The sequence below is a fragment of the Dendropsophus ebraccatus genome, chromosome 11 (genome assembly GCF_027789765.1).
Source record: "Dendropsophus ebraccatus isolate aDenEbr1 chromosome 11, aDenEbr1.pat, whole genome shotgun sequence".
NCBI lineage: Eukaryota > Metazoa > Chordata > Amphibia > Anura > Hylidae > Dendropsophus > Dendropsophus ebraccatus.
The window spans coordinates 33,656,278-33,679,470 of NC_091464.1; the positions used below are offsets into that span (position 1 = coordinate 33,656,278).

The 23,193-nt window shown below is 42.5% G+C and overlaps 1 protein-coding gene across 5 annotated transcripts in view; it reads left to right on the forward strand.

The window, feature by feature from the left end:
- Positions 1-3,979: 3,979 nt before the first annotated feature.
- LOC138768126 (arylsulfatase H-like) overlaps positions 3,980-23,193 on the forward strand; it is a 30,532-nt gene continuing 11,318 nt past the window's right edge. The window contains exons 1-6 of one of the 5 annotated variants that reach the window (XM_069946195.1): positions 3,980-4,041; positions 14,116-14,149; positions 16,123-16,257; positions 18,502-18,623; positions 20,557-20,676; positions 21,522-21,945. In XM_069946195.1, the coding sequence (XP_069802296.1) occupies positions 14,124-14,149; positions 16,123-16,257; positions 18,502-18,623; positions 20,557-20,676; positions 21,522-21,945 (827 nt within the window). In that variant the 5' untranslated portion in view covers positions 3,980-4,041; positions 14,116-14,123. Of the gene's footprint in view, positions 4,042-4,085; positions 4,208-13,337; positions 13,468-13,494; positions 13,543-14,115; positions 14,150-16,122; positions 16,258-18,501; positions 18,624-20,556; positions 20,677-21,521; positions 21,946-23,193 lie in introns of those variants that run through there. The other 4 variants (XM_069946196.1, XM_069946197.1, XM_069946200.1 and 1 more) reach the window with 4 other exon arrangements.

Below are 23,193 nucleotides of genomic sequence, written 5' to 3' on the forward strand. Positions count from 1 at the left end.
GGCTGGGGGGATAGCTAATAATGCTGGTGCTGCTGCAGGGTGCTCTGCTAGACCTCCCTAGACATAATGGGTTAACTGCAATGTTATTGTTATTTATTATTGTTATTTATTTTAATGTTTGTTAATTTGTGGAAGCACTTTAATAAAGAGGCTGTTATGGCCAATTTTTCCAACATTAAAAGAGGTGTCCTCAGTTTCATGGGTTAAAAGGGGATGTGTTGGAGTAAGGGTGAAGTGGGGGTAGTGGGAGATAGGGGATAGACGAAGGGACTTAGCAATACCTTAAGTCAAGGGCTCGTAGACGACCCCATAAAGCCTTGCTCGCAAGAAGGCTCCCAGTAGCGCTAATTACACTAGAAAAAACACACAGTAACTCATGCCGCACTTACACACTTAAGAACGGGGGTTACTGGGTCATTCAGGGTACAAGGCAAAACCATTAAAGTTTTAGGCTTTAATGTACGAAAAGGAACAGTACCTAAAGTTATAACAAAAATTAAGAAACAAATGAAACAAGACATACAAGGGTACAAAACAAAAATAAAATTATTATTTTTGAAGTCACTTTTTGATCTTGCATAGAAAAAGTGGGGTGTAATAAAGCTGATGGACGATATTAAATTGAATAACTCTATGGGAGCCTGCCCTGGAAACTTCCTTAATACCTTTAAGAATCCTTACCCATTGATCGTTTCCCAACTCTCCAAACTCCATTCCCCATTTCATCCTCCCTTTCTCACCTATTTCATAATCCGACATGAAATGCAAATATAGAGTTTTAACCTCATTTTTATATATTGTCCCATTTCTAAGTTTTCCTATTATTGGGCCCGGTTCGCATACATTACCCTGGTACCTTTTTAGGTTCCCTCGTACTATCGCTGTGTATCTCACATAATCATACCAGTATTTCTCCTCTAACTTATATTCCCCTCTCAGAGTGGTCCAATCTTTAATATCTTTACCTAACATTACATCCTTAACTGTTCTTATTCCTGCTTCTACAAAGACTTTCACTGCTCCTGTGCCACCTCTCCCACTAAACCCCTCATACAGCCACAAAGGAGAAAACTCCAATAATCCATTTCTTTTTACTTCTATCTTAAGTTTTTTCCAAACCCTCGTTAAGGACCTTACCATTACCACTCTACTCCATTCTCCCCGCTCCAGGTGGCCACTTTCCAGAATCTGAAAAACATCCCATTCCCCCTCACCCAACCTTTCGCAGAAATATCTACACAAATTATCTTGTTTCCATCTTGCCAGCCAAAAACATTCCGACGCTAATAAATATTTATCTACATTGGGAACTCCCAACCCTCCCTTTGCAACCGGTACACATAACTCCTCTAATTTCATCCGCACCCTTTTTCTTCCCCAAATCAGTGCATTCCATGCCACTTTGATTTTTTTGAGATACTTTTTCCCCACCCCTACTGGTGTGGCACTGAATAGGTAAAGAAGTTTGGGCAAAAGTATTGTTTTTATTAATGTAATTCTGTCTATCCTGGAGACTCTCAGTCTGCACCAAATAGAAACCTTCCTCTCTATGTGATTCACTACATCTTTGGTATTCAAGTCATCAAACCGCTGTATATCACGGGATATCTGAATCCCCAAATACGTAAAACTTTTCCCTTTTTCTAGATTATACAGTGGAGGAAAGGATAAATCCAATTCCTGATCAAGGGACATAAGGGTAGATTTTCCCCAATTTATTAGTAGACCAGAATAAACCCCCAGCTCTTGAACCAAAGACATAACCCGAGGTACACCCTTTTTAGGGTCACACAAAAAGAAAAGGAGGTCATCTGCATACAGGGATATTCTGTCCTCACTACCCCTCGCCCCAAAGCCTTCTATCTTATCATCAGTTCTCACCTTGATTGCAAGGGGCTCAATCCCGAGGGCGAAGAGCAGTGGGGAGAGAGGACACCCCTGCCGCGTACCCCTACCCAACGAAAACAGATCAGAGAAGATATCACCAGTTCGTACTGCAGCTTTCGGATTCTGATATAACAATTGGACCATCCCCAAAAAACCCTCCCCTATCCCAAAGTGTCTCATCACCTCCCATAAATACTCCCACTCCATCCTGTCAAACGCTTTGGTTGCGTCCAACGACAGGATGGAGTGGGAGCCCCCCCCTTTCCCTATCTGCATATTTACAAACAGACGTCTGATGTTGTGTCTGGGCATACGACCAGGTATAAATCCACATTGGTCTCCATGTACTATAGTGCCTATTATTTTTCCCAGTCTCATTGCGAGAACTTTAGCGAAAATCTTGGCATCGCTGTTAATAAGAGAAATAGGGCGAAAAGACTCTATATTTAGGTGATCTTTCCCCAGTTTCGGGATTAGAATTATGGAGGCATCCCTCATGGATGCCGGTAGTTCCCCAGCCTCCATCGCCTCTAAAAGAGTTTGGTGAAGGCATGGTAACAAGACCTCTCTATGTCTTCTGTACATCTCATAAGGGATGCCATCCCTACCCGGGGCTGAATTCCCCACTATTGCCTCCAGGGCCTCATTAAGTTCCATTAGGGAGATAGGGGCATCTAGTTCTTCCCTCTGCAGTTGACTTATCTGGGGGAAGTCAATTTTCCTCAAATATTCCTCCATATCTTCTTTTTTATAATTAGATTCCTTCATATACAGACTCTCATAGTATATTCTAAACTCCCTATTTATCTCTTTCGGGTCATTTACTATATCCCCAGAATTACTCATTCTTACCTAATGACTGTTAACCCCAGGCTGCTCTGTGGCAGCCATTTTGTGACAATTACATCATCAAGAGGAAAACTGGTCTAAGCCATGTTAGCCTAGCCTCCCTTTGTCGGATGACTCAGGTTGCCCAGCTCTGATTGGCTGAGAAAGCAGTAAGTCAACTAACAGTTCTACAGAGTCAGTTAGACATCACAGGAGACAAAGTGCATCATGGGAAACCCCAAACCAGGAAGTGAAGAAAGAATGAAGACACCAACTGGAGCTTCAGTTCAGTTTTTTTTTTTTTTTCATTAGCACCGGAGTTGTCCTTTAAGTATATCTATGTGGTCCACATCCAGTTTTACCTCTATTGTTTCATGACACAACATACAGTAAATATCTCATGGATGTTCCACCAGTTGAGGTGAGTCTATCCTATTGCACCTTCTCTGCCCATCCTGTTAAAGGAGAACTCTGGCGGAAATGTTTTTCTTTCAAATCAACTGGTGTCTAAAAGTTATAAAGATTTGTAATTTACTTCTATTTACATATCTCAAGTCTTCCAGTACTTATCAATTGATGTATGTCCTGCAGGAAGTGAAGGATTCTTTTCAGTCTGACACAGCGCTCTCTGCTACCACCTCTGTCCATGTCAAGAACTGTCCAGAGCAGTAGCAAATCCCAATAGAATACCTTTCCTGCTCTGGAGAGTTGCTGACATGGACAGAGGTGGCAGCAGAGAGCACTGTGTCCGACTGGAAAGAATACAATACACCACTTCCTGCAGGACATACAGCAGCTGATAAGTAGTGGAAGACTTGAGATTTTTTTAATAGAAGTAAATTACAGATCTATTTAATTTTTTGGCACCTGTAATTTGAAAGAAAAAAAACATTTTGCCGTACCTCTTTAACCCCTTCAGCTCCCTACTTTTTTCGCTGTCATGCTACCCCTGCATTTCAAGATTATGGGTCATTTTTAGACAGTCAGTGATCTAAAGTGCAGCAATGAGACCCCTGGCAAGAAATTCCTCAGCCATGCAACCTTTGGCTTGGGTTGCTGCGATATAAGTACTGTGACACTGGAGATACATTGATTTGCAGATTCATCCTAATTTTTCTATGACATTGTGTAGTATACAAGAACAGACACCTAAGGGTGTGCGAATAGAACAGTGAACTGTGGATACATGTTTTTCTGCTGCATTCATATTTATTAGATAAATGTGACTCCATACACGCCCTATGATTACATTACGGACAGCTTCTCTGATGTATGATCCAAAGAAGCTGCAAGGAAGTGTAATCCAGGGAGCAGCACAGGAGAAGAGTAAGTTGTGTGTGTGTATATGTCACATTGCATATTAATCAGATATATATGCTCTTCTACACAGCCGCTGTGTAAAGATGACATTTCAGTTAGCCGCTCTAGTGTATAACAGAATAAAGCTGCAAGGAAGTGTAATCCCGGAAGCAGCACAGGATCCAGCAGGAGGGTAAGTTCTGTGCCTGAGTAAATGTTTTTGTAGTAATATATTGCGTGGCAGCAAGCCTAGCAGGCAGCTACGAACTGAAGTGTCCTGGGGTCACCTAAGGAAATGCTTCTGAGAGCATATCCTAATTTTTTGTAAGTTCACTCTAAAATAATAACTAAACATATTCATGATGATTCTTCAGCATTGGGAGAGGAAGCGTGCAAGCCTCCCATAGACTGTCATTATGACAGGAGGCTGTCGGCATTGCGCGGCGGCCACTTTTGCACGGAGCCTTACTGACCAAATCCTCTATACCAATATTACCAATAATACCAGTATACCATCACCACCATATTGTTACTGACCAAATCCAGTATACAAAAAACAATAAAACACAGTACCAGATAACAAGTAACAAATACTACCACCACATACTGACTAACACCACCGCTTCTACTGAATAAAATCCACTGTACAAGGATCAATATCACCTCATACAGTTATATAGAGGTAGAGCCAGCCCTACACAGGTTCTGTACACCATATACATTACAGTGCAGTTACATCAAGTGACTCGCAAAGGACGTCTTCCCTGATCAGAGTTGTTCCCTTTTCATTTTCTTCTTTCTTCTTCTGCCCTTGGTTATCATGAGAACTTTTCCAAGCCACAAATCTACAGTATCTGCCAGACAAACATATAGGCTCCTCACTCTGGCACTATCCTCATCTCTTTACAAACTGCACATCTGTATTGGCCCCTTTACACCCTCATTTAGTGGGTAGGCTGACTCTATGTGATCCGCATTATAGTATATGCCCCCCTCTGTGTATCCGCCTGAGTACCCATGTGTCTGGATAGGTCTCATCTCTCTCTCTACCCTGTTGACAGTCTACTGTTACCACCACCAGTCAGTGGTTAGTTTAAGTCAGAAGTTAGTTTAAGTCTAAGAACAGACAAGCTAAGCTTATTTTAAGCTGACTCTATGTGATCCGCATTATAGTATATGCCCCCCTCTGTGTATCCGCCTGAGTACCCATGTGTCTGGATAGGTCTCATCTCTCTCTCTACCCTGTTGACAGTCTACTGTTACCACCACCAGTCAGTGGTTAGTTTAAGTCAGAAGTTAGTTTAAGTCTAAGAACAGACAAGCTAAGCTTATTTTAAGTCAAGTATTCAGAGACTGTGTTAAAGTACTCTCAAATCAAAAATTTCCTCAAGTATACCTGTGAACAGCAGTGATTTATCCAAGTCTCAAGTCTTCTATTCAGTGTGGCAGTGATTCCAAGTTTTCTTTTCTAAGTACCCAGCTCACTACAAATGATCTCAGTTAGGGTCTCCAAACTATCTGTATTGACTTTTTATTCAAGAGAGAGTGTTCTATCATGTACTCTGCCTTAACCCCTTAAGGACAGAGCCCAAAATGACCTTAAAGGAGAAGTCCGGCCAAAATGTATTTTTTAATATGTTATTACCTCAAAAAAGTTAGACAAATTCCCAATGTACACTAATTATGGAAAATGCACATATAGTTCTATTTTCCTCAATTTAGTAGATCAGGCAGGCTTCAGATTCTGTAAAAAACTGACGTCACAAATAAGGTGTAATTCACATGAAGTGTCCAGCGGGGGGGGGAGTCGCAGTATATGTAGAAGTCTATGTAGTGTAGCCCAGTAGCTGAGCCTGCATGTATTCACCATAGGGAAAGGGTGTAATATGTACACAGGCTTGGACAGATCTCAAATAAATGCCACTCTCCCACTCTTGTAGAACTACAACCCTCAGCAAGCGCTCCTGGCTGCTGCTCAGCCTGCACTGCACCGGGCAGCACAGGGAGAGAGATGCATCTAACTACCTTCCCCCCCTCCCTGTGCCGTGCGGGCTGAGCAGCAGCCAGTAGCGCCTGCTGAGAGTTGTAGTTGTACAAGACTGGGAGATGTCCCCACACTGCCCCCTACAGACCCCAGACAGAAGATGCCCCCCTCCTACCCCCTACATACTCCATATGCCGTAGAGGCTGAGGGTCAGTCTCCCAATGCTGGCATCTGGGGTAGGAGGGAGGAGAGAATACACATACATTGGCTTGATAGCAATCAGTATCACTGTGGATTTATGTGCGAGAAACTCACAGCGATAAATACACAGCAATACGGTACGTGTGAAGGCACCCTTAATGTGCATTTTCCATAATAAGTGTACATTAGGAATTTGTCTAACCCACCTCTCCTGGACCCAGCCTCCCCTGGACCACAGTAATAATTGTATTGCTCCAGCCTCCTGCTGCCAGGGCAGTACAATCATTTCTGTGGTCTGGGGGAGGCTTGGTGGATGGCTGGTGTGGGCACACCAAGCCTTCAGGAAAAAAAAATAAGTGTGCCAAAGTGGAATCAGTGTACACATGCACATGTACATATGCACCCGACTCCCTAGTGTACTGTGTCACCGTCTCCCCCTTGTGTACTATTCCGCCATCTCCCCCTCATGTACCGTACCACCATCTCCCCCTCGTGGATTCCCCTTCTGGATTGTGTCATCCTGTGATCTGTAGCAGAACTACAACGTCCATTATTTGATGTATATTGCATATTACCACGCACAATGCTAGGATATTTAGCACACTGGTCTATAGAACACAACCATAGTGTGTCATCCTCCACACTACTGCAGAACTACAACTCCCATTATGAACTGCTAATAGGGCATGATAGGGGTTGTAGTTCTGCAACCTGGATAGAAACTACAACTCCCACCATGAACAGTTAGCAGGACAAGATGGGGGTTGTAGTTCCACTGGGGTTAATCTTACCTGTTCTGGTCCCTGCCCCGGCCTCTTCTGATCCGGTATGGTTGGCCGCAATCTTTACTGGGGTGGAGGACGGTTACCAGGCGCCCGGAGCAGGCCAGAGGCAGCAGGAGCAAGAGGCTCTGTGGGGGGTAGGGTGTTGGGGGCAGCAGTCTGGAGGTGGGGATGGGATGCCAGGGGCCCAATCGCTTGGTCAGAGGGGGGGGTTGTCGGGCATCTGGTGCAGTCCAGTGGCAGCTGTATGGGGCCAGGTGTGCTGGGGGGCCACTATCATCACTACGATCCTTCCAGGGGCCGCCATCATCACTGAGGTCCATAGGGTACAGAACGGGTGGCAGGGGGAAGCTATAGCATGCAGCACCGTGGAGGTACATGGGGTGGGCGGGGTGGTTGGTGGTGTGCACTAAGCTCTGCTGATGTCTGGGGGGGAATTGAAGGCATCACTGCTGGCAGTGGTGGGTGCGTGGGGTTCTCAACCAATCCAGAATTCCTGCACATGAAAAGAAAAAATGTGCAGGCAGACTAACGCTGTGAGAGATGTATGTGCAAATTACACTAATGCACACTCACCTGGTTAGGTCTTACATATTAGGCACAACTATAATGTAGTCTTGTAGGTATATAAGGAGGGCTGCTGCCACCTTCCGATTTCTTGGGCTGCGGGATCGGGACCAAAATCCAGATAACCTTGCAACAATGGTGAATTCTTTGGTGCTCAAATTTCCGAGTTTGGGCACAGTCACTCTACATCAATCAAGAGGTCAAAATTCCCAGCATTATTGCCAACCAGATGTATCCCTTATTGAATTGCTGCATGTTTCAGGCATCAGGCATTTCTGCCACAATATAAAGCATTCAGTGCAGAGACGCATGTATGTGCAAAGACCTATTCACATAAAGTTCTGGAGCTTCTTTGCTTCTATATGCTCAAAATTATTCTTATGTATATCGAGGCACATCCACTGTCGCCCCCTTTTTGCATTACGACACATTGGCTACACAGGTGTAAAGAATAAATTTAGTATACGTCATGGTGCTTGTTCGAGTAAAAAGTGATCTTTTATCATCTGCGGATTGTGCTACCTGGGCAGGGCTTTATGTCACGGATAGGCAGGGCCTAGAGTGGCCATGTGGACGGGGCTAAGTGATGCTGCAGTTGTGAAGCCCCGCCTAGGTAGCACAATCCGCAGATTACTTTTTACTGCAACAAGCACCATGACGTATGATGTAAATTTACCTTTTACACCTGTGTAGTGAAGTCATAATGCGTATGTGTAAAAATGTTTAAAATATATTGTAAAGTACTCCTATACAAGGCTCAAGTAGTGCGGTCCATGCGCACCCAACACTATCCAACACAAAACCGAAAAAGAATTTATAACGGATGCAAGACCAGTATATATAAATTTACTTTATTGTTTACATATCAGAAAGTGAAATTGTTTAAAAACAGATACATCACAAGGGGGCTAGAGCTAATACAAATCCCCATAAAAACGGTGGATTAACAAGGTTCTTATATATAAAAATATACCGTCACAGAGCAAAATACAAAATGATGAACCTATACATGTACTGGGCACTGGGCTGGTACTACATACAAAATATAACTCACAGTGAGTATATAAAGATAAATAAATACCATCTTCCTATAATAAAACATTACCCATACGTGTCCTTAGTTCATGTATCCACCTCACCGTACACCCGACGCACGTTTCGCTTGTTGCTTTATCGATAAAGCAACAAGCGAAACGTGCGTCGGGTGTACGGTGAGGTGGATACATGAACTAAGGACACGTATGGGTAATGTTTTATTATAGGAAGATGGTATTTATTTATCTTTATATACTCACTGTGAGTTATATTTTGTATGTAGTACCAGCCCAGTGCCCAGTACATGTATAGGTTCATCATTTTGTATTTTGCTCTGTGACGGTATATTTTTATATATAAGAACCTTGTTAATCCACCGTTTTTATGGGGATTTGTATTAGCTCTAGCCCCCTTGTGATGTATCTGTTTTTAAACAATTTCACTTTCTGATATGTAAACAATAAAGTAAATTTATATATACTGGTCTTGCATCCGTTATAAATTCTTTTTCGGTTTTGTGAATATATTGTAAAGGGTTAATTTGATTTGCTATAACACACTTTTTGTTGTTAAGCTGTTAAGCAAGAATGTGCAGATAAATATTTACTCATTGACCCTAAAAACATGTCCCTGCTCATCCCCCCTTACTGTTATCAGATGTTGTGACCTTCAGCTTTAACCTTAAGACCTTTTCCTTAACCCATAAAAGAGCTAAAGACACTCTGATTGTCAAAATTCACTTAAAGGGGTTGTTCATAAAAAAAGAAATCTTCTACATCAACTGGTGCCAGAAAGTGTCAGTGATTTGTAATTTACTTCTATTAACCCCTAGACGACCCAGGGTGTACCCGTACACCCTGGCGCCAGTAGGGGAGTTCGGGGGGGGGGGGGGGGCGCGGCGGCCCCGTTCTGAACCGCCATCTGATCGCCGTGCCCGCTAATTAACATTAGCATTTAAAAAGCAGCTTTTTCGCTTTCCTGGTGTCTAGTGAGGGGGATCACCCCCCCCCGCGCGCACGCGCGCGACGTTGTCACGGAGGAGCAATCCCCGCATCCCATACCGGCCAGGGTCTGCGCCGTAATGGCGCTGATCCCGGCTCGCCATTCTATTGTTTTTCGGCAGTATTACCATACTGTATAGATCTCTATGAGAGATCAGTGTACTTATACAGGGGGGCTAGTATATGTATTAAAAAAAAAAAAAAAAAAAGTTTTATTATTAATTAAAAAAAACTCCCCTAATAAAGGTTTGAATCATCCCATTTTCCCATTTTATAATTAAAAATAAATAAACATGTTTTGTATCGCCGCGTGCGTAATCGCCCAAAATATTAATTCATTTCATTCCTGATCTCGCACGGTAAATGGCGTAAGCGCAAAACAATTCCAAAGTTCAAAATTGCGCATTTTTGGTCACATCAAATCTAGGAAAATTGTGATAAAAAGCGATCAAAAAGTCGTATATGCGCAATCAAGGTACCGATAGAAAGAACACATCATGGCACAAAAAAATGACACCTCACACAGCTCCATAGACCAAAGGATAAAAGCGCTAAAAGCATGGTAATAGAGTGATTTTAAGGAAAATATATATTTTTTAAATGGTTTGAATTTTTTAAAAGCCATCAAATAAAATAAAAGTTATATAAGTTACATATCATTGTAATCGTACCGACTTGAGGAACATGTATAACAAGACAGTTTTACCCCAGGGCGAATGGCGTAAATAAATAAACAAAAAAGTGTGGGTTTTTTTTCAATTTTACCGCACATTTAATTTTTTTCTGGTTTTGTAGTGTTCTTTATGCTGACATCCAGCCTGTCATTGCAAAGTACAATCAGTGGTGCAAAAAATAAGGGCTCATATGGGTTTCTAGGTGAAAAAAATTCAAGTGCTATGGCCTTTTAAGCACAAGGAGGTAAAGACGAAAACGCAAAAATTTAAATTGGCCCGATCCTCTAAGGGTTAAAAAAAAACCTCAAGTCTTCCAGTACTTATCAGCTGCTGTATGCCTTCCAGTCTGACACAGTGCTCTCTGCTACCACCTCTGTCCTTGTCAGGAACTATCCAAAGCAGTAGCGAATCCCCACAGAAAAACTCTCCTGCTCTCCAGACTGCAAAGAGTATATCACTTATTGTAGGACATACAGCAGCTGATAAGTACTGGAAGACAACATTTTTTACTGAAGTAAATTACAAATCTCTGGTACTTTCTGGTGTGGTGTCCCACCACTGGTTCTGTTTATGGCGCCTTAGTAAGTCACTCCCTGAGTTTCACAAGAGTGGGAGATGTAGTATTGTATTTTCCCACTAGGTGTCACTACTGTTTTACTTAACCAGTTGAACAACTGAAGGAGTTAAATGGTTAATTGTTTTTGGCCATGTGTCATATGCTGACCAATCAGAAGTGCTTGTTCTCTTCTATTCTCTCTCTTTTCTTCTTTCTCTCTCTCACACACACTCAGCTCCACCACTCACAGAAGGGTTTAGTTTAGCCCCTGGAGGATTAATTAGTTCTTGGTAGGAGGAAGCAAGGAGTTAGTAGTTGTAGGTCCAAGTGGACGGATGTGTGAGATACTGCTCTATTACAAAGTTTTCCTACTAGATCCTAAGATCAGTATGCAGTGCTAAGCTCTATATAGAGGAGAGAAGAAAAACCCTTGCCCACGCCAGGAACCTCTCTAAAAAGTGCAGGACAGTTACCTGAAGCAAAATGAACTGACCGCCAGTAGAACAAAGCTACCATGCAAGGTCTACGTATCCTACTTCGCAGTGCAAGATGACTGGGAAACCTCAGAAGTCTGCTACACTCAGATAACAGATGACTGGGGCTTGTATTACCCACTTAGGACAGGTATCCCACAATAAGGGAGCATAAGGCGGTTCAGAGCCACTATTGGCATCCGTGAATATGAGTATCTTCTTATCTCTTCTGTATCTACACCTGTTCCAGCAGAGCACATTTACTACTTTGGGCAGGGCTCCCCTGGCAACTCTCCTCCTCTTCACTCTTTTTCTACAAAGCACCTACTACTTCAAGCACTGCTTCTACCTCACAGTCAGCACCAACGTTCTGTGTTAAGAATTGCACTGTACTCATCATGTGTACTGTCCATCTTGAGCTATTATACAGTAAAGTATTACATTTTTACTAAATGAGCGAGACTCTGTTCTGCTCTGTTAGCACCTGCACCTACACACCATCATATACATGGGTTATTTTCGGAGAGTGGCGGCGCCAACAACCTGGGGTGCGTCTGTTACCACTCCAGGTTACTGTGACAAGTGCCCCTAAGCACCCCCGGAGGTTACCAACCATAGGGGCAGTCGGCATAACACAACATCCGCAGGACTGACTCAGAGTCACCCATCACACTAGCACCAGTTGACTTAAAAGAAAAAAAAAGTTTGCTAAACTGCCCCTTATTAAAGCGACTCCGTATCCACAATGCCCCCCCCCCCCCCCCCCCCAAACCACTTGTACCTTCAGATAGCTTCTTTTAATCCAATATCTGTCCTGCGGTCCATTATTGTCTAAAAAAAAAAACTTTTAAACTTACAACCCTGGGCCCCTACTGGACTATTTGTGTCCTAACTTTGCACCACCCCTCTGTCCCTCCTCCCCACCCTCTTCATTATTAGGAATGCCACTGAAACATTCTCTCCATGATGAACCTTGCACAGGTCTTTAAAGTTACTGCACCACCAGGCCCAGGCTGAAGCACTGGAGGCGGGCTGACCCACCCTTAGTGGGAGGAAACCCTAGACTCTCTATGATAGGGTTCCTTTGATTCTAATGGAGTCACGTCATGGAGGGGCTGGGGTTTCTTCCCACTGGGGGTGGGTCGGCCCGCCTCCAGTGCTTCAGCCTGGGCCTGGTGGTACAGTCACTTTAACGATCCAGCCCATGTGCTGGGCTAAACAGGTGGGGAATAGGAGACAATCTGCCTGGAGCATTCCTAATGATGAGGAGGGTGGGGAGGAGGGACAGAGAGGTTTTTCCAGCCTAATGCATACACAATCCAGGACACTCCCGCAGGGCAGTGGCGTAGCTACCATAAAGGCAGGGTAGGCAGTTGCTATGGGGCCCGTGCAGGAGGGGGGCCCAGGGGAGAAGGTAAGAGCTGTGTCCTTCTGCTTAATCCCTTATGTACTGCAGTGTGTGTAAGTGACCCAATGTTTACTTACATGCTGCAACACAAAAAAAAGGTGTTAACAAGCAGAAGACAGAGATCTCTGCTTCACTGCTCTGATAACCTCTTACCTCTGTTCTCCAGCTGGCAATCAAGTAGGAAAGTAAAATGGGCAGAGGTCAGGGGTTATCAGTGGACCAGCAGTAAAGCAGATATATGCGTAGTGCTTTGTGTTGTGCATAGGGGAGGGGGACCCGTTAAAATTTTTTGCCATGGGGCCCCGTGAATCCTAGCTACGCCCCTGCTGTAGGGCACAGGGCTGCCACTTTGAAAGTACATTTTTAGCACAATAACTGCATCACCTGCCAAACGGACACCAGGACAGATGTTGGATTAAAAGCAGCTATCTGAAGGTACAAGTGGTTTGGGGGGGGGGCAGATTGTGGGTACAGAGTCGCTTTAACTACCCTCGCTGATGTGTCGTCTCCTTGGCAAGTATAACAATGTTGACCAAACTCCTGTGTTTGTGGTTCTGATTGGTGGATCTGCTGTTCCAGTGCAGATAAGTGCGTGATGCATACAGAAATGTAGGTGTAAAGTATGGTGTGAGTGTTCGTGTGTGCACAATGCAGTTTGTGGAATCCAATTCTACCTGCTCCTCAGCTTTCTCAAAAAAAGGACGATCCTCCTCTAGCTGCACAGCCTCAATCTATTTCCTCCCCAGATTACATGGACACAAGGTCAGTAAAGGTAAGCTCACACTTCCCATGTATCCCAGCTTCTGCCTTCTGTAGGAGTCTCCTCTCACCCAAGGAAGACGAGGAGGTAAGATGCACCGGTTGCTGTGAGCCACTCAATGTTGGGAGGAATAGTTGGGAGCAATAGGGAGCTGTAATGTAATGCGTGGATTCTTTTCTGGCTTAGAGTATGGGTTGCAATTGCCACCTTCATGACCCTTATAGCTGCACTACTGAATAAGATAATCATAGTTATTCACTTCACTTGTCAGTGGTTTAATGTTCTGGCTGAGCTGTGTAGTTATATAAGGGATAGAAGCCTATTTTATCATACAGAGCTCTGAATCCCCTATATACTGTAGCTATATAGTTACAGAAAGAAAACTATGACTGTCTGTGGCCACCGCTAGACGGAGGCAGCTGTACAGGATTGCTAAATTACCTTGGGGCATGGAAGCTTTTTAGGTCTTATCTACATTGCTGCTGCGACCAGTTTTATCTCCCATTCTTTGTCACGTTAAAATGCTTAATTGTTAACTAAGTCTTCACTGACCCAACACTTGAGAACTGTGGAGTTTGACCAAAGCCGGGTTAGATATAACGGTCAAAGGGACCTATATGTGCATTATCATATTCATTATTACATTGTCCTTCCCTTCAGGATAAGAAATGGAATTTACAAGAAGTCACCACTGGTAAGTATCACTCAGCTGTATTTTATAAGGTTATAATAATAATTCCAATTAGTCCAGATATAGCAGCAAGCGGTAGATGTACAGTATGTAAACTAATCCACCATGATAATCTATAGAGAGATTTCATACTGGTTATGCTACAAGTGTCAAATTCCGCCAAGCTACCCTTGTACTGACCAGCTTGATATATTGTTATTGTTAGTGAAGAAAACCTGCATAGCTTCTTTTCACCACTTGTATGTATTGTTTGTTCTTAGGGTGCGTTTACACAGAGAGATTTATCTGACAGATTTTGGAAGCCAAAGCCAGGAATGGATTTGAAAAGAGGAGAAATCCCAGTCTTTCCTTTATGACCTGTTTACAGTCTGTTCCTGGCTTTGACTTCAAAAATCTGTCAGATAAATCTCTCTATGTAAACACACCATTACAGTGCTGTCATATACCATTCTGTACTGCTTAGGCTGGGTTCACATTACGTTTTTGCGATCCATTTTTTTTATCCGTTTTTGCAAAGAAACGGATGGAAAAACAGATGCTTGTGTGTGCATTCGTTTTGATCCGTTTTTCCATTGACTTCCATTATGAAAAAAAATAAACATCAAATCAAATCCGTTTTTTTAACATACACAAAAATTGACCATGTTTTTGTGTACGTTTAAAAAAAAACTGATGCGTTTTGATCAGTTTCTTTTCTTATGAAAGTCGATGGATCGATGGATCAAAAGGGATGCACACACAAGCATCCGTTTTTCCATCCGATTTTTGCAAAAGAAACAACAAAAAAACAGATGAAAAAATGGGTTGCAAAAACGTAGTGTGAACGTGTGAACCCAGCCTTACCCTACTGGTTTGTTTAGCTGTCAAGGCAGTCACAGTTGGAAAAAAATAGCAGTCCAACATCATGACCCCCTAAGGACCAAACCAATTTTAGTTTTTGCACTTTGATTTTTTTCTTGTGTTTAAAAGGCCATAGCGCTTGCATTTTTTCACCTATAGACCCCAAATGGGAGCTTTTTTTTTTTTTTGCAACACCAATTGTACTTTGAAATGACACAATTAAAGTCATACTGTCACCCCCCTCCCCCCCCCCCCCCCCCCCCCCACACACACACACTCTATGTGCTGTTCTCTTCACCATCCACAGGCTTAGATGCTGCATATTCGTATATACCTCTATAACATTTGTCTTCTTTCTACTCTAAAATAGCTTCACTTCATTGGTGGACAGTGTTCAGTGACAGTTGAGAGAGGGGGCCCAATTATTGTGAAGCCCTGCCCATATGACACTATCCACCAATGAAATCAAGCGAATTTAGAGCAGAAAGCAGACCCAGACAAGTTTTATACAGGTATATATTGAATGTGCTTGTGGATGGTGCAGAAAACCACATAGAGTAAGGGGATGACAAAATCACATTAATTTTTCTATCAAATATGCTGCGAAACTGAAAAAAAAAAATTATTTGCACAGTGAATTTGGAAGGTTTCGTCTTTATGTCATTCGCCCTGTGGTAAAACTGACATATTATCTATGTTCTTCAAAACAGTATAATTACAACAATAAGCAACTTATATTTTTACGGCTTTTAAAAAATTAAATTAAAAAAAATGTTTAAAATTGCTCTGGTATGAACCTCTTAACGCTTTTATTGTTTTGTCTATGAGGCTATTTGAGGTGTCATGTTTTGCGCCATGATCTTATATCTATATGTTATATATTATTTTTTTTATTTTTTTTTATAGAAATAGAGGGGTGATTTAAACTTTTAATTTGGGAAGGGAATTATTTTTGAAAAAAATTCATGATATTTTGTTCGCAGATCCTGTGAGAGAGAAAGATAAGACAGGAAATAACGTCTATTCCACTTTCCTTGTAGTAGTGTACCAGTCCAATTGCAAATATAGTCTGGGCATGGTCTTTGGACATGGTATGTACTAACATGATTCTACTTTGTAACTTTTTCTGTTTTTAGGATTTTTCTGGTTATCCTGCATTTAGCTGGTTATAGGTTTGTAATGACATCAAACCCCAAACCTAACTTTGTCTTAATGATTGCTGATGACTTTGGCATTGGAGATATTGGATGCTATGGAAACTCCACGATAAGGTAAATTCTATGTTTAAAGTGATCTGAGCACTTCTGTTGTGAATTGTGATGGTAAAGAAAGATGGTATGCTTATATGGTTCTCATCTGGTGAGTGAGGAGTCTGCTGACCAGTCTCATATCTCCCTAGTGGGCTCGCTCTGGTCTCAGATGCAGCTCAGCACCACACAGCTTTTCTCCCCGTTAGACCCAACCATCTTTCTTTCCCATATGCGGAGGATTTGGCTCTCCATGGCAAGAAACTGGAGCTGCAGACTCTATAAAGATATATCTATCTATCTATCTATCTATATATATATATATATATATCTATATATATATATATATATATATATATATATATAGTGCACCACTATGGTGTTCAACCGTCACTTGCCAGATGGTACTGTGTAATGGCACTACTGTGGTGGTTGGTTGGAGTATGGCTCAGCCGGATGGTAGGTTGTCGTGATGCCAGTGTCGGTTGGGCACACATGTATGAAGGCACACCTGCTTTTAGTTTAGCGAGGCTTACTATATCACTATTGGACTATTGGTACCGCCATCCACAGAAAGGGGAGATGACCTAAGGAAGATGCAATTGCTGTGTAGGTGTTGGAGTAATAATCCCTGAGTCCAGTTACCATAAATAAAATCTTTTTTACTTCAGGAATACTTAATACAATGGTAGACAATAGACTTGTGACTGGACAATAGACTTCTGACTTGACTAACAGGATCTGTGCTGAGAGCTTGAGAGGTGGTATAGCCATGGTTGGTTGCATGCTTGGTTGCATGCTGAGAAGTAGAGTGAGTACAGAGAAGTGGAGAGGAGTAGGTCATGAGAGTCCCAACCCAAGTAGTAATGTGCTCTGCTGGAACTTTAGTGGTAGAAGAAGTAGAATACTTGAGATTAGAGGCAAGGGTTAACATTTTCCGGTGTATAAGACAAACCCCTGAAAATCTTCTTAAAAGTCAGGGGTCGTCTTGTTTGCTGGAAAATAAGGTAAAGGGAAACTATCAGCAGGTTAGACTAATCTAACCTGCTAATAGCTCCCTAGTGGGCACAGGACGCTGAGGATGAAGGTGTCTTTTACCTTCTTCCTCTGCACCATTCCCATGCTACTTATTCTGAAATTCTTTGCCCGGTAAGGCTAGGTTCACACTGCGTTTTCAGCATCCGTTTAACGGATCCGTTTTTTTTACCGTCCAGAAAAATAGGGTCAACAACGTTTTTTTGTCCGTTTTGGTCCGTCAAAAAAAACGGATCCGTTTTTTTTTATAATGGAAGTCAATGGAAAAACGGATGCACACAAATGAATCCGTTTTTTGCAATCCGTTTTTCATGCGTTTTTTTTGCAAAAAACGGATGCGTTAAACGGATGCTGAAAACGCAGTGTGAACCTAGCCTAAGCTGTTAGGAGCATTGGGGAGGGGAGGCAACTGAGCACTGATTTTTCCCACCCCTGGACGACCCCTTAATTAATGATCAATTCAGCAACATATGGGGTTTGGAGACAGCATCCTTGCAGTGAAAAAGTTACTTTATTTTTTCATTTGCATATAAAACGACAACGTTTCGGCTCTTAACAATCCTGAGCCTTTCTCAAGTCTACCATAATACTGTCCAATACACCCTTATATACAATAAGTATCGAATCCACATACACAAACCATAAAATCTCAACCAATTGCCTCATAACATGTGATTGGTTGTGATTTTATGGATTGTGTATGTGGATTGGATACTCATTGTATATAAGGGTGTATTGCACAGTATTATGGTAGACTTGAGAAAGGCTCAGGATTGTTAAGAGCCGAAACGTCGTCTTTTTATATGCAAATGGAAAAATAAAGTAACTTTTTTCACTGCAAGGATGCTGTCTCCAAACCCCATTTGTTGCTGAATTGTGAATCAGGTGGTGGCCAATCTGAGTGGGGACTGTGCATCCAACGTGGAGGTCCCGCTGTTCCTACCGGTGGAGGTTAATTGATGATCATTGATTTCAGAATATACAGAACTAGAATGGCATCAAGAAAGAAGGTAACAGACATGCCTCATCCTCAGCACCCCGTGCCCACTGGGGAGCTATCAGCAGGTTAAATTTGTCTAACTTTATTACTTAACTTTAAAAAAAAAAAAAAAAAAAAAACAGAACTTCGATATTTTTCCTTATACATATAAAGGATTTTTTACATGAATGCCCTCCATCATAAATATGTAAAAGTAAAATATTTTAAAAAAAATACACTTTTTTCTATTAAAGGACACCTAATATTGACAGACTTGCAATTAATGGAGTTAAATTAACCCAGCACATCGCAGCAGCACCAGTATGTACACCAAGCAGGGCTGCTTTTATGACAGGAAGGTATCCTATTAGATCTGGTGAGTAAATTATTATTATTATTATTATTATTATTCATTGAGAGCAAAAAGACCAGGACATTTTTCCAGACCACTTCCAAGAAAATCTTTAGTGCACCTGAGGTAAGATAGTGTAACAGGTTTATCTGAGGTGGGATAGACAGTATCCTCTTCATGTGTCTTCATAAGATTCTTATATGGACATTATAAAAAGAGAGACCCTTTATTATAAAGCCAGACACTATCAGCTGACAGTGGGAGATAGAGAACCTAAAGAGGAGGTCTAGCAGTTCCTTGTCATCAGCATTAGCCACCTTAGTCTTTTAGAGTGATCTTTTTTTCTTCTTTATAATCAGGGGCGTAGCTAGGATTCATGGGGCCCTATAGCAAAAAAACTGTACGGGGCCCCTGAACGCTCCCCTACCCCCACCCCCCACCCCCTGCCAAACACAGAAAATGACGCACATATACACACACAGAGGAACCATTAACATATATACAGATATGTCACTGACATACACACATATATACGCTGTAATGTGATTACACTAGTGCAGATGTATAAACCATGAGTAGACTGTACACAGGGAAATCATCTCAGTGTAATAAGAAATACTCAACCAGAAATAAAAGAAAATGCAGCAGATATTAAAGGTGGGCTCTTTTATTAGAGTATTATTGCTGCAGAACATCTTTGGGAGCAAACCTGTCAATCACTTGAGACACTACTGACATACACACACATATACACCAGTGTTACAGATAGATAGATAGATAGATAGATAGATAGATAGATAGATAGATAGATAGCCACAGATACATACACATACTAACTTATACATATATACCCATATATACATATGTACACTCACTGACACACATACACAGCGCTTACAGCTCCCAGGCTTCCCCCCTCCTCCTCTTGTAGTCCGGGCTGATCTTCACATAGAAGTCTTCAGGACCTTTGGGTCATGTGATCATAAGGTCCTTCATCCCTCTCCTGTGCCGTGCAGGACCTGGCTGGTCCTGCTTCTCTGTTCCTCTCCTTTTGATGTTCAGCCTGCTCACCAGGCACCAGGGGGCTGAACAGTGCAGTGGTGGGTCCCACTCCCTCTCTGGGCCCCTGGGGGAGCTGAGTACAGTGGTCCGCTGTCAGTGGCATACAGTACCTACCATGAAGGCAGAACAGGCTTCCTCGGGCCCCCTTCCTGCAGGGGCCCCATAACAGTCGCCTTTCCTGCCTTCATGGTAGCTACGCCACTGTTGATAATATAGATGTATCTTACATTATCATTCCTTTTGGCTGACAAAACTTCCTAATAATGTATTGAATTTGTAGGATGAGACATGTATTCCTGAATTAAATTTGCTACAAATTAAGGCCATGTTCCCACTTTGTATGACACTGGGCGTTCCGTGACCCGGCCGGGTCACGGAACGGTCGATGTGAGAGAAGATCATCCTGACCGGTACTGCAGTACCAGTCGGATGATCTTTACTGCTGCTGAATTCGGATGCGGGCGCAATCGTCTGCGTCTGCATACAAATTCCCAGCTGCTCACACTGGAGTGTGCGGCCAGGGTTTTCTGCAGCTGCTATTTAGTGAATAGCGGCCGCAGAAAACTGATATGTCAGTTTCTTTTGGCACCGCTAGGGATCCCGGCCAGAGTGTATTCTATGTGTATACACTCTGCGCTGGGATTCCCTCAGGTGATCAACAACGGCCGTGACCACTACAGTACTTACGTAGTGTGAACATAGCCTAAGGATGTAAGTGTTGCTGCATCTGACAGAGGCTGGTTAGTGTTCAATCTTTGCCCTTTCAAAATAAATAACCTTTACCCCTTATATGTGTCATGCTAGACTTTTCTATAACAGTTGTGTACTCTCTACAATTAAGTGCTATTTTCTGTATGAGATATGAAATGGGTTATAATGAGAGCTGTTATATTAGGTATGGATTCAGGTGAAAGTCGTGTGCTACAGTGGCTTGGTGCACCTGGTGGACTTCCTCCTAATGAAACTACATTTGCCTCAATTCTGCAGAAGCAAGGCTATTCTACTGGATTTATAGGTAATGTTTTAGACTGTCCTACCTTTCCATACAGTCAATGGGGGAGATTTATCAAACATGGTGTAAAGTGAAACTGGCTCAGTTGCCCCAAGCAACCAATCAGATTCCACTTTTCATTTTCTAAAGAGTATGTGGAAAATGAAAGGTGGAATCTGATTGGTTGCCAGGGGCAACTGAGCCAGTTTCACTTTACACCATGTTTGATAAATCTCCCCCCTTATTCCTATTATTTTCCATTATTTGTGTTCTTTTCAAACAGTGCTAAAGACCTTAAATGGAATAACAAGTTGTATAGTTGTAAGAACATGGAAAATACAACATCCCCTTAACCCGCCGCCGCCCAGATCATACTTTACCTGATCAATGCTCCGGCTGCATCTGAGGCTCCTGAGGGTCCTGCGCAGCCAATCAGTGCACGGCCCTGCCGCAGTCACTAATTGGCTGGGCGGGACCTCCGGGCACTGGGAGCCTCAGATGCAGCTGGAGCGTGGATCAGGTAAAGTATGCTGTGGACGGGGGGCACAGGGTTGTTCGAGGAGGCCGGCATTTACATTCTCGCAGCGGGAGTATGTAATCTCATTGAAAATGACGGTTTGGTATATGCAGCGGATTTCGCTGTGAACTCACAGCATAAAATCAGCTGCGGATACGGTATGTGTGAATCTAGCCTTAGTGGGAGTCCCAGTGATTAGACCAACATTGAGGTAGTAGTTATTACCTATACATTGGATAGGCTATAGTTGCTACTTACCAGGGTATCCTACTGTATGTAAGACTTTAAAACAAGACTGGTTTTTGCCACTGAACTGAGTTCTATATTTTAACTCCATCTTTCCTTTACTTAGGCAAATGGCATCTTGGTGCAAATTGTGAGTCTTCTAATGATCATTGTCATCATCCTCTTAAGCACGGCTTTGATTATTTCTATGGTACACCTTTTTCTCTCTTCCATGATTGTAAGCCTGGAGGGATACGGGAGCTAGATGTTCATATAGAAGCAAAACTTAAACTTCTTACCCAACTTATGGCTTTTGCGGTGATGACGTTGGTGATTGTTAGATACAGTAACATGCTCACCATCAGCAGGAATCTCATCCTCTACAGTGCACTGTTTACAGTATTATTTTTTATCACCTGGTACTTGAAATATGGATTTATACATTACTGGAACTGCATAATTATGAGAAATTATGAAATCATTGAGCAACCAATGAAAGTGGAAAGAACTGCATCACTGATAGTGAGGGAGGCGCAACAGTTCATTGACAGGTATGTTACATTAACTTTTAAATATTTGAGATGTATGAACATTTAAGTTAAAGTGTCATTGTCATGAAAACTTTCAAAATCTAAATCAACAGTAGATGTGATACAAATCAAGTTTGCAATTTTTATTCTTTTTTTATTATTTTTTTTAATTATCATAGAAAACACGGCACTTTCTTTGTTCTGACAGATTTTTTTCTCAAAGGTCAGAAAACAGGAAGTCCTGTGTATCCCAGGCCATCTGAGCGCTCACAGAGAAGGCAATCATGTGATTGATAAGCATAAGCATATTACAGCTTTTTGCCACAATGTGTTATAGAGAGCAGCAGTATAGGTGCAATAAGGGGGCATATTGGGCAGCCACAGGTACAGTATTAACAGTAGAGGCAGAATGGAAGTGTAAAGGATAGGGGTTGTGCCATGGCATGGGGTGCTGTGAGGTGGTGGTGCAGCAACATGGACTTGGGTTCACTTGGGCACTTGTTATGGTGGCCATGAGTAGTTATAGAACCCACCCCAGGAGACTGCGCTTGGGAAAGAGGTAGCCCAAGTGTAGGTTTAGGTGCAGCGACACAAAAATAGAGTAGAGTCCAGTACTTTACCCCAGTTGATTTTTACTTGGAAAAGACTTCAGTACAATACAGAAGAAATTACACCAAAGCAGGTGTAGATAATAGAGGTGGAGAGTAGGTAAGAAAGGTAGAGGTAGCTTAGTGCAATTGTAGGGACCGTCTTCTGGGTTTATTCAATTAGAAATGTACTCTGCTGGGATTTGTAGTCAACGGTGTAGAATTGTCAAATGCCTGTGGCGCGTTTCGGGGTGCAGGTACCCCTTTATGAAGTTGAGAGAGAAATGTCCGATCTGGCAGCAGAACAGGACCGAAGATCTGAACGATGTCGGCTGATCGTTGCACTCTATTCCATGGGACGATTACCGTCCGTAGGGGCCGATATCGGCCGAATACGGACGATAATCATTCCGTGGAATAGGGCCTTAAGAGAGAACCCCGATAGTACTGTGGGGAAGATTATTACAAGAGTACTAGAAAAAAACAAAGGTGCAGTGACAATGGGAGAGGAAAAGACCGTCACCAGACACGAGAGGGAGAGGAGGATCAAAGTGTGATAAATGTTTAGCTGCTGGAGGACGAACAGAGTGTGCTAAGCATTTGGCAGCAAAGGGATGAACATGCTATGTACGGGAAGCAGAAGCGTTCTGAAACTGATTTATTAGAGACTGATAAGCTAAGC